The sequence below is a fragment of the Pollachius pollachius genome (genome assembly GCF_949987615.1).
Source record: "Pollachius pollachius genome assembly, chromosome: 8".
Classification (NCBI taxonomy): domain Eukaryota; kingdom Metazoa; phylum Chordata; class Actinopteri; order Gadiformes; family Gadidae; genus Pollachius; species Pollachius pollachius.
The window spans coordinates 12,100,393-12,112,929 of NC_136941.1; the positions used below are offsets into that span (position 1 = coordinate 12,100,393).

A 12,537-nucleotide genomic window follows, 5' to 3' on the forward strand; every position below is an offset into this window, starting at 1 on the left:
GGCCGCTTTGTGAACTACAGCTCTTCGCTGCTCTCGACGCGAATGATATACGTCACCACCCGCACTTGGAACTCCGGTACAGACATGGCGACCTCTCTGCTCCACTTCACCACTTTTTCTCAAGGGGAGGATAAAAGCATCGAAAGAGGTGAAAACCATTATAAGTCGGGGCATGTGGAGAGTTTCAGTTATACCGATGGGGAGATTGTCGGTCTTGTCTATGCCAGTCGCAGGGAGCGTGACGTCACATACGAGACGTTTTGTCTTTGTCATTGTGTTTTCTCTACAGCCTTTAACTGAGCAATTGCACAATAAACGGTCAAACTCTTGACATGAAAAATTATCATTTAAATCCACAAACAACATTTGTGTAATCCGAGGCATATAAAGACTGGGACCAGAAAATAATTGCTTTCTCTCCATTGAAACCCATTCATATTTTTCGATCTCATAGGTCCCATTCTCTCTACCGGAAGGGGCGTAACTTCGCCACTGAGATCGAAAAGTACATATCCGAACCGTCAGCTGGCTTAGTCATATGCCTACCAAGCACTAGATGATTCTTAAAAGACGTACATAATAAGAAAGTGAAATCCGCGAGCATGCTGATCATGTGAGAGAAGGTGATGCAGTCGTATTAAAAAAAGACGTTGAAAGATGGTGCGATGTACGAGAGAGATGCAGAGTACGAGAGAGACGCAGAGGAACTGTCCTTACCACACTGTTGTCGGGATAAAAAAAAGAAGTGGTCAGCAAAATAAAGAATATGTTGGCGTTTTGCACTTGTAAATAGTTAATCGCCTTTGTAGCCTACACTCAGACGTGAACTCATTCTTGCATTGCATGTCTTCATTCACAAAAAAATTAAAACATTCGGGAATATGCAAATTATTCTAAAGAGGTCTAGATGCCATGCGCAGCCCCGCCTTCTCCAGTAAACCAAGAAAACCCGAGCCGTGACGAACGAGCGATTTTACCCCCTCGGTTTTACACAGGAAACTTGACATAAGACGGTGAAACTGCCGGTTGTGCCAAGCCTCGACCGAACCAGCTTGGCAGGGTAGAAAGGCCTTATCCTGGAGAGAGGGCGGTAGTGCACACCTAAAAAAGCAGCCAACCACTCTTAAAACACTTCACACAACACAACACACACACACCACGGCGGGTGCTGACTGACTGCACGCACACACACACACACACACCACGGCGGGTGCTGATTGACTGCGCACACACACAAACCTCCGTTCCTAGCCTACTCACCGTTAGAAGAGCTGTAGGCGAAATAGCCTCATCAGAGACTCTACTTGGGTTAAACAGCAAAGTCTCAGAGCTTGGCGTCTTAAATCTTTTGTGGAGTTTTGTCAACAGCTCCTGCCTTTCTCTAAGTGCATACGTAGGCCTAATGTCAGGTCACCATGGTTGTTGTATATATGCCTATAGAGAGGGGTTCCGTTAAATGTAATATTGCATAGTTTCCAATAACTCTCGCTAAGCCCCTCGCAGCTTACGCGTGACCGTGACGAGTGTGTCTCTAACCTTTCGGGAGTAGTAGCAGGATTTGATACATTTAAATTCAAAAACGGTTGTGAAAGAAAAAAAAGTTTACTGTATCCGGCCCTTTCCATTTAAGATTACATATATAGTTATCCAATATTTAAAAAAATCATATAACTTTAGAATAATCTGGCGTGCCAGATATTATGTGTGGCGGGCCAGTTATGGCCCACGGGCCGCCAGTTGCCGACCCCTGGTGTATGTAATGTTTATATAAAGTAAACATCTAGGGAAAAATTAACAAAAATATATTTAAACTCCACTCCTTCAATCGTTCATTGAACACTTGATACTTGTGAGCCTATTTTATTAAAGGTATACATCACATACGACACGCCACCTATCGTACCCCTACATTGTGTGTGTGTGTGTGTGTGTGTGTGTGTGTGTTCACATTCAATAGCATGAGGGACCATGGTCAAGGTCTAAGTTTGAGCCCGTAAAACAGCTGCTCCCCGCAGCTAAGCCAATATGACACAGGCTAGGGTTACTCCCCACTGCAGAATGTGCACTTGATCTGGCACCTCCCCTACACTGGGGTGTACCGTTGGTACTGCAGCGGATAGGAAGTGCAACCCTTTCTGAACTTGCATCATACTTTTTGGCTGAAGCTCAACACAGACAAACCTTCAAGACACGACCGGTTGCTTAGCCTAACCTAATTCCGAGGCAAACCTTCTCTTTTTTGACCGACTGAGATAGACTGAGATAGACACAAAATAGTTAATTCCAGTTGAAAAGTTTATTCCGCCAGTTTAGACAGTGGAGCACAAACCCAAGAACCCTATGGTTGAAAATGTAATCAAAATATTCACCAGTTGTATAAAGACCAATGCTTAAGAACGATGCCTAGGATGTATAATATCACATCATTGAGCAGAACCATCTAACTGTTTTATGTGTTCTTGGAATTGGTAAACACAAATACTGAATAACTGAATAAACATTTACTTAACCCTCCTTAGCGAAACAGGTCCCAACAAGTACAGCCTAATTATGTCTACGTAGAAATTACAATGTTTCCCTACTATTCTTTGCATGAATTGGGAATAATCTCATAATAATTTTCAAGGTTTTCAAGTATGTTCTAACAAAATTCCACATGATAGGGTCCAGTTTGGTCAAAAGATCTTAATGGTCCGTTATTTGACTGGACCTGTTATTACCGCTATAGAGACAATACACCTTCTGATTTTTCATAACTGAGAATTTTTTGTTTTGTCAAGTATTTTTACTTTATAAAAAAGCCCACTATGTACAAATAAACGAAAGGCTACATTGACATTCAAGTGCAGTACGTACAGTAACCCTTTAAAACAGGATTGGGGATTTAAGGGCTTTTTTGCCACCTCTGCTTTTATTTAGTAATAACAACCCATTGCATACTTCCTCCATCTTTCTATTAACACCCCACCTTGTAGTGGTGACTAAATTAGATTTGCTCGAAGACTACACAGGATGTCATTACACAGCAGGGGTAATAGATATGGATTATATTTGCAGTAAGGAGCTAAACCGAGCACCACAAGCCACAGTTTATTCAACCTGACAACAAGGAACATTTGGGAAAAGCTGGACAATCCAATCCCTCATTGAGGGAAAACTGTGTAGATAAGGAATTAACAATGATTCATTCCTTGCAATAAGCTCCCCAAACAAATGTAACTTGCAAGGGCAAGTTCCTGCAAAACAAAGGGCTAAACATGGCGTGTCCTGCTACAGGAGCACGGGTTTGAAGCTATTTTAACCTTAGATGTCTACCACGGAGACCCCTTCAGCACAAATAGCTTTGTACAATAATAGGTAGGAAACAAAAAGGAGCAAAAGTAAAGTAAAGTTAGCTGGGCCCACAGCTAGTCCCGTTGCATAGCTGCCTGCCAACCTGCCGAGGAGGTAGAGAAGAAAGGCTCACGAAGAGCAGATGCTCTGAGGTGTGTACCCCAGAAGGAACTCTCCCACCCCGACAAAGTAGACCACCTGGGCTATGCCGAAGAGAGGGGCGATGACTAGCGCCCGGCAGCTGGCCCCCTTCAGGAAGGCCCTGGGGCCCTCCTTCCTCATGATTTTTCTGTCAGGAAAAGAGAGTTCAGATTGGTTCAGCGACAGACACTAAGGACGTGTAAGAAAGCGTGCGTCTTGTTGTTTTTCGTCTGTTTTCTCGGGAGAGTATAGATAAGGATGTATTACCTGATGCAGTCCACTACTCCGTTGTAGGTTTCTTCGTTCGCTCCTTTCTTGAGGGACTGAAGCCTTGTCTTGACCACTGCACAACCACACAACATAGAGGTTAGTTGAAGACAAAATATATAGACACACTTTCAATCTCAGCCAATATTTTGTGGGCCACCCCTACCATCGCATGGGCTGACAGTCACGGCAGCGATGGAACCGGCTAAGCATCCGGACACAAACGACCAATAGAACGGCACGGCGGGGTCTTCAGGTGAGTGGCGTCCGAGCTGGTGCAGATGGGCAAAGAGGGGAAAATACACCATCGAGAACGGCATGTCCCTGGAAAAGGCATCAAGCACAGCCGTAGAGATAATCAAAATTCTGATCACAAATCGTTTTCCCCTTTTAACCAGAAAGACGCCAGCTCAATAGATCCCCTCTCACCTCATCAGAGTGGCCCCCAGACCTCTGTAGAGGCCCGGGACCCCCTTGGTCTGGAGCAGCTCCCTGGTGATCTGCATGGCAGACACGCGGACCACGTGAGGTGTTGGGTTGGTGTTGTAGGAGCGGCTGAGCACCGCTCCAAGCTTCAGAGCAGGCACCATGCTGGGGATCAGCCTCTGCTGCGCCGCTGAGGGACAACAACAGAGTAATCCTTTAGTAATGCTAATGTTGTGAAGACAGGGTGATCATCTTTTTTTTTCATAATTTCTGTCTTTGTTTCTTTGCAGTGATTAGAAAAATCTCACCTAGCCTGCCAGCATCCTGCAATTGGATCTTAAGCATTTCCATTGGTGTGGTGATGATGACCTGGCACATTCCTGCACCACAGCCGGACAGCATCTCCTTCAACACTGTTAGCCTGCCACTATACGCAGAAGAAAGCAAGAGGATAGAAAAACAATAGGGGGTGGTTTAGCGTAACGAGGGAAATGGAAAGAAAACGATGTGTGTGAGCATGTGTGTGTGCGTGTGCGTGTTAGAACGCTGTCCTTTTTTTGGATTTAATGTACTCACCCATCTTTGCCTAATTGGTGGCGGAAAAAGTCGTTAGCAGCAAGTTTGATGGCCTTCTCAGGGGTGACCAGCGTGAGGTTCACGGCGGCTCCTAAAATAAACAACAGCTTGAAGCATTTTCAAAAGTGGAACCAAATATTAATTAAATTGTATAAAATAGAGCAAACTAAAAAATAAAGATGACTTCCAGATTGAATGTTGAATTTGGCCAATAATCAAATCTTTTCAATAATTAATAATTTGTAAATTATAAAATTGAAAATACGTAATTAGCATGAGTATCATGTCAGATTAAGTGGCAGATCAAATGTAAAGCCTAAATACCCACAAGCCTACCTCTGTACATGCCAAAGTACCCTTCAGATTTCACCGTCTTTATCAGGCAGTCCAACCTTAACAACAACAAAACACAGACTCATATTCACACCTCAGCCCAACATTACGCGGGTACTTTTCCAATTCACGATGAAGCCTGTCTGTCTCTTACATGTTTTTGTAGACCTGCTGGCCACTGCGCTGGTTCTGCAGCCGCGTCTTGGCCAGGTCAATCGGGAACACACAGGTGACCCCCACCATGCCTGCAATGCCTCCATTGATCAGCTTGGCTGGTAGGCTGTGGGCAAACACAAGGCATGGAAAGACAGGCACACACACATTAAGGATCCATGTGTACAAAACATTGCATCAGGAACAGTTCTGTGGTTTGTGTGTGGTGTGTGTGTGTGTGTGTGTGTGTGTGTGTGTGTGTGTGTGTGTGTGTGTGTGAGTGAGTGTGTAAGAGACATGTTTTCACACCAACATAAAAGGAAAATATCAAGAATGGACATAAAATCGAAAAGTTTATTATATTGTAATAAATAATAATAATAATATGCAGTTACATCTTTAATGATATTCCAGTATTACTACGTGATGTTTGGTCAGTGTAGTCCAGTGATATATGGCAAATACTGCCTCCAGGCATCTCGACTGCTAATAATAACTTACCAGAGAGTAAAACTAAGTAATTAGGCTACGTGTTGAACAATCACAGGACCATCTCAGCATACGTGTTGTGGTGACTTTATGTAGGCTACTTAATAATAATAATAATAATAATAATAATAATAATAATAATAATAATAATAATAATAATAATAATAATGATAATAATAATAATAATAGACGCATAAAACACAAAAGCAATTAAATATTCCAATGCATTGGAATGCATTCAGCCGATATTGGTTATTCATTGATCATTGCAGCAGTTGTGTTTAGTGTAAGCTACGCTCTACCTTATCTGTTGATGCTGGGCCATTGTTTCTGTTAAAGGTTGTAATTTGTCGAATGGCGGAGGCAGGTGGGGAAGAGCACACGAGAGTCCCTGGGAGACACTGAGCAAGGCGAGATTACAGAACAGGAGCTTATATATATAGGCAAGTACAGCCTTGCAGTTTGAGCACCAGAAATCTCCACCCACAATTACGCCATGCCAGAAAAAAAAACATTTGATACGGGCGGGGATATCTGGATGTTGCACCGAGAAGCTTGGCACACTTTTCAGGTACAGCATTTCAATAATGTTTTCGGCAGCAAAAGTTCCTAATAAATGTATTGTATATGCATTATGTAAAAACGTAGGTTTCAAACACAGAAGAAGTTATTGGTTGAAATGATGACCTCACTTTTTACATGATCATGTAAAAACATGATCATTGCTAAAGTTAAAAACTCTTTCATCCAAACCGCATGCAAACCGGTAAAGCTAGAGCGTGAACTAATCGATATCTTGTCATTGTTACAATACATATGAGTGGCTGTGTTATTAAATTGAGCAACTACGTTTTTCAGTCTTATTGCGGTTTTCAATTGATGAAACTTTATTTTAATCCTCTGTGGTATCGTTGTTTCGGCTTGGTATGACTCGGAGAGTGGTAATGTAAATGTTCAACATTTGGTTATTCAGAGACACAAGTTAAACGAGTTTGCACTCTGGGGTGGTTCATGACGCAAGCAGCTCCCTAATCCAGGTCAATATTCAGTTGAATTACCCAACCCTGCCCTGGCCCAGAATGGAAGAAAATAGGATTTAAAAAAGCGGGGTAGGATGGATTGATTCCGCTTTCATGTACAAATAAAACGCATGGCAAAATGTTGTTCTGTACTTCATGTAAAACGTCATCAAACCTTCGGTCTGTTTTGGCCTGGGCGGAATTGCAAAGAGGCCATGCTTGTAGGGTCTGACTTATCTCATTTTCAAACCTATAGAACTGTATATGGTGTTGTGTTGACCACTATATGTAGAAGAAGGTGTAGAAGATATTCAGGACTGGTGTTTGAGTTACTAATATGTGGTCCAATGTGGTACCGATGTTGGATTGAATATCTAAATAAAGCATAGAAACATTTACATCACAATGCCAACCTGTAGAATATACCTACATGTTACTTGGCATTCCAGATGCATCGTGCAAGTACACAGACATATTTGCATACATTTCACTGACTGGTCCTAAACAAAGTATACAGGTATATCTGACCTTTTGCAAAACTAATAATGAAAAAAAAAGCAGTATAGCGGTAGCAAGCATGAGTTATGATGTTTTGAGATCCCTGATGCCATCGTTAGCTAAAATGTAACTTCGATATTGTGTTTTACATGTGTAAATGCAACTCATGAGTATCAATGGCCAATTTAACTATTCAATCTCTTTAAATAAGAGCGATAGCCAAGAACCAGGTTAAAGGTTAAACACCTATGCTATATTGCGTTACCGCTTCAACAGCTGATTAAGCGTTGATGAGCTGCACCTGTGTGGACAGGCTTATTGAAATTGATCTGAGGGCATTTACTGCCCTGGCCCAGAATGGAAGAAAATAGGATATAAAAAAATCGGGGTAAGGTGGATTGATTCCATTTTCATGTACAAATTAAACGCATGGCAAAATGTTGTTCTGTACTTCATGTAAAACGTCATCAATCGCACCATTCAAAAGTCTGCATATAGACTTGAATGACAAAAGTATATTTTGTAGATGGATTGCTTGTTCATTTGAATTGTTATTGTTAATTGTATTTAAAGGGTACATATTGTACCACCAGGTGTGAGTGTGATTAGCCCTTACAAGCGTTTCAAAAATCTGCCCCTTCTGACATCACTAGTGGGCATGTCCACCTAGATAGGCTTGTAAGGGCTAATCACACTCACACCTGGTGGTATAATATGTCCCCTTTATGAATGATCTAATTGTAGATTTTCTTTGTAAAGGTTCAAAATATATGCAGCTTGGTGCTTCAGATCTCTGGCGCCCCCTTGTCTTACAAGCTAGTACTGTCCGTGGAAAAGGGGCATAATGGGTGTGCCGGTGTTCTGCCAATTTCTGCTACCCATCAAATTCTACCCATCAAATATGGAATGACCACAGAAACAGACTAGAAACCAAGCGACAATGCCAGTTCAAAATTGTATTCAGCTTGCCAAATGCTTTAATGAAATACAAAAGTTGAAACTAAAAAAATGGATGCATGTAATTCTACGCAAATATTTGTCATTTGTCATCAATAGAAAAGCAGTATTATACAATATCTATGCAGTCTATGCGTGCTGCACATTAATGATGCAGGGTAATACTTGAGCATTGTTTCAACATGAATAAAAAAAAACCTGAATAAAAAAGGGTTGTAACAACATAACAACATAACATATCACAGGTGCGTGTGTCCATCTCACGTCTTCCGAATATTTGGATAGGAAAAGGTAAAAATGTATATTCATATACCCATCTCTAAGTCAGAAAACAGTCTTTGAACCACTCAGGGTTGTGTTTTATATCGTCAATTCCTAAACGCCATCACTTTAGAGCAGCGTCGTGAATTGCATGGTAATGGTCACAGCGTGGCCACCTGAGTGTACAGTAATTGGTCAACCGCATCTAGGAGGGAAAGTTTACTCCACCCATTAAAACAGCTTGAAGTAACAGAACGAAATCAATGGACTGAATTATGGGAGATTGCATTGGAATTCTTGGAACTTCATTTTCCGAGGATAAATGCATATCGTGATACCCAAGAATCACGTCATTAGAAGTTACTGATATCGGATGTCTATTCCAAAATACAATAGTGTCACCAGAAATAAGAAAATGAAATGCAAAACATAACCCCCAACATTGTGCTTGTGGAGTTTAGGTATTAGCCTACGGTTGTTTCTTAATCTGAAAAGTGGTTTGAACTTGTAACAAATGGACCCGTATCTAGTCAGAGACTTTACCCTTCCTCTTGTGGCGTGTCTTGCGGCACTGGTTCAATGGATATCGGCTTTTTCGGACACAGTGGTGCGTGCGCCTGTCACAGCTTCTACATTTGCAGCGGTGGAACTCGGGGTAATAAATGACCGGGTTGACGTTCCGAGGGCAGCCCAACAGCCTCGCAGTCCGATACACCAGAGAGCCTGGCGTACAGCCTCGTTGAATCAAGAAGTTTTTACCCACTCGCCCTCTGAAGTTGGTGTCCTGGAATTGATATCATTGGATTATTGCAAAACGATTTTGTGCTGTACTCATGTATTGTCATGTACACAATGAGGCCAAATCCTCAAATTCAAATAAGAAGAAACCAATCAAAAGGAGTTCACCCCAATGTGGGTTAACAGTCAAATAGTTTCAGCTAAGGTTTTCATGGGTTTAAAGACAGGTTCACTTTGTTTCATCTTCTGCAAAACATTATTGACTCATTAACTATAATTACTATATCATTAATATAGTTACTGATAAATAAAACAGTCCAACATAAGAATCGTTCTTTACCTGTGTGTAACAATATCCACTGCAGATAGTAGTATTTATGAGGACACACTGTTCACACTTCTCAATCATTAGAGTAAAGTTCTTCAGTGTGCATCCATATGCGGTGTCTGAAATCAACACGCAAAGCAACACACATACAAACAAGGACATACTGGACAGGTAGACACGGTCCATACATTTGCAGACACAAACAAAAAAGACTTCTGTTGTTGTCCGTTGGTTGTCTGCGAATGTTCCCTCTGTGAGGAAAAAAAACGGAAAAGTCCCATTGAAAACTGTTCATATCTAACATAGGGTTTGCAACACTGGCCATCAATGTATGGCTTCACTATAATAACTCATTTCACCAAGCCCAGAACAAAAAGGTCTCCACTCTTCCAACTGTTATGTCCTTCAATCCTGCGCACCCATCTATTACCCTGTATGTACCACTGCTCACCTCTGCTCCTGTCCTCTTCTCTCCTCCTCTGCAGGGATACGGATTAACAAGGGAACTTGTTCATCTTCTTTTATGGAAGACCTATCCACCTGATACCCTCGATGCCCTGTTCGCTACACTTCCGTGTGTAGTGGATAGGGCAAGGCTTTTAGCACATCAACAATAACACAGTTATACAACTCAAGCCCTCCTGACCCTTCCATACATTCATGCAGGGCTAAGACAGTTGAACATGTGCACATCTGTGATGGTAAGACCAAAGGCTTTATGGGTCATTATTAGTGGGGAATCTGATATACAAATGCCAAACAAAGTGAAAGGCATTTGTTGATAAATGTATTTCAATTGCCTTTCATTGAATTATAATCAATAAAATTATTACAATACAATTACATGTAAAGGCTATTTAGCTTATGTATCACTGTAGGTATATTTTAACATAACTTTAACTAACATATATAACTTCGATTTTTTTCTTTACAGTAGTTCTTATGAATTATGCTGAAATATAGGAGTAGTGTAGCATGGAAGCAGTAATCTCCATAACAAAATACAGTGAGTGATGACACACTGCGAACATGTAAGGAGCATCCATGCCCATGCGGTAGGGGCAGATCCCTACCCAATGCACTCTGTCATCTTAGGTAATAAGGAGAGGAGAGGCTGACACTGGGTCAGGACGCACATGGTGCAGTCCCACCTGAGTGGACAAGTTATCCTGATTTAAGCCATTAATGCTACCATGATTATCTTCCGTGCCTTATCACTAGAGTGGCCATGTGCCTTACCTCACAGCTCGTGTAGGAGGTCATCATTGTTACCAAAAAGCACACACCTTTGGACGGATGTCAGGCAGCATTGTTGTAGATCTGCCCTGTCCACCCTTGTCCGGTATATTTGAAAATGCATATTTTGTTCCCTTCAGTTTTAATTAAGGCTCATGTGTTACCTTAAACTAATTCAGTTTTTTATTTTGTCCAAACACAAATGTCTGTGTTTTCCCTAAGCCTGTCCCAATTTTTGACAAGATCATATTAGTAGCCGTAAGTAGCGCTATTTTGATGAGTGTAATGTTACCCAGGCGTCTTTTATACTGACCGTGTCAAGTTTCTCACAGTGGGATTTCATTGGCTTTGGTGTTGCAAACGTGTGTGTTAATCAACATTGTTGTGATACAGTCTCTGTTTGAAATGATATTTGATGAAAACTATTTCGATCCTTTGTGGTATGGTGGTCTCGTGCTAGGTATGACTCGGAGAGTGGTAAATGTTCAACACATGGTTTATTCTAACAGAGACACAAGGTAAACGGGCTTGCGTTCTGGAGAGTGGTTCATGAAGCATCTCCCGAACACAGATAAACAAACAGTTATATTGGGAGTGGGTAAAATGGTAAATAGGCCTCCCCTACATATTCTAATTTACCCAGGTAAACCTTTGGTCTGTCTTGGCTTAAACGGAAATGGCAAAGTGGCCATGTTTGTAGTCTTTAACTTATCTATAAAATCATTAAAACCTTACATGGTGTTGTCCATTATGTGGTGAAGAAACCATTCATAACTTTGGTTAGCTTGAAACATGTCGTCAGAAATAGCATAGACCAAAATAATTTACATCATATTGTGGCGGGGGATACCACAGAATCAGCGGCCTTGCTTATTGCTGATCAATTTCCGATCCAAAAGTTTGATATTTCTATAGCCTGTAAAGTCTGATTTGTTTGACTATATTGCTGAATAAGCTCGATTTTTATAGAGAGGTATATGTTATTTTTCTTTCTTGGGCATCCCCTTTCTTAATTTAGGACCATAAAACGTCTTGTTGAGTCTCCAAGAGTGCGGCATTATAGGCCTACTTGAAATTCTGTAGAACTTTAAGGGAATTCTGATTAAGTGAGGATGGCGAACTGTTTTAAACCCCTAGTGTGTTCAAAAAACATTTGGGCTCAAAGCTGTTGTCCGATTTAGTTTGAAATTATGGTTATTATGATGCATCTCAAATAATTTATTTATCAACGTATTTGTTCAACAGTTGTTTATGAATTGTAGCCGACATTACTTTTGCTGTAGTAAAAAGATTAGATTATTTTTTACGATTCTAATCAGAAATAACTAAATTATCTGTAGGCCTTTTGCCTCGTCCATTTTCTGCCACTATAATGACAAATAATTCAAATTAATTCACAAATTAAGCTCACTTAGCACTTTAAATGCATGCAAATAATGATAAATTTGGATAATGATTTGTGTAGATCCACACAAATAAATGAATATGCCTACATTAATAAATACATAGTTGCAACATTAAACCCCCAATATAGGCTAATGAACTTTGAAGGAAATAATCTTGTTGAGGATTTATTCAAGACTAGGGCAGCGCCAGGCACGGTTAAAATATCGTATTTGCCTTGCACTTCAGTTCAACCTTTGCTTCTCCCTTACGGCTCTTTGGTTTATAGGAGATGCTTGTGGCTTTAACTCCAGACTGCTTCATGCCCCAGAACCAATGAGAACCCATACACGTATTCGACAAATACTCTAAAAGTGGGTCAAATAGAAACGGAGACCT

General features: G+C 41.0%; 1 protein-coding gene across 1 annotated transcript; it reads right to left on the bottom strand.

The window, feature by feature from the left end:
• Positions 1-3,077: 3,077 nt before the first annotated feature.
• Positions 3,078-6,058, bottom strand: LOC307079566 (mitochondrial glutamate carrier 1-like). The gene is made up of 9 exons (XM_079741992.1): positions 6,021-6,058; positions 5,231-5,356; positions 5,080-5,135; positions 4,744-4,834; positions 4,476-4,594; positions 4,171-4,357; positions 3,908-4,065; positions 3,742-3,817; positions 3,078-3,622 (listed from the first exon to the last, which is right to left on the bottom strand). The coding sequence occupies exons 1-9, from the start codon at positions 6,041-6,043 to the stop codon at positions 3,463-3,465; spliced, it is 996 nt and encodes a 331-aa protein (XP_079598118.1). The 5' UTR covers positions 6,044-6,058; the 3' UTR covers positions 3,078-3,462.
• Between the last annotated feature and the right edge of the window lie 6,479 nt (positions 6,059-12,537).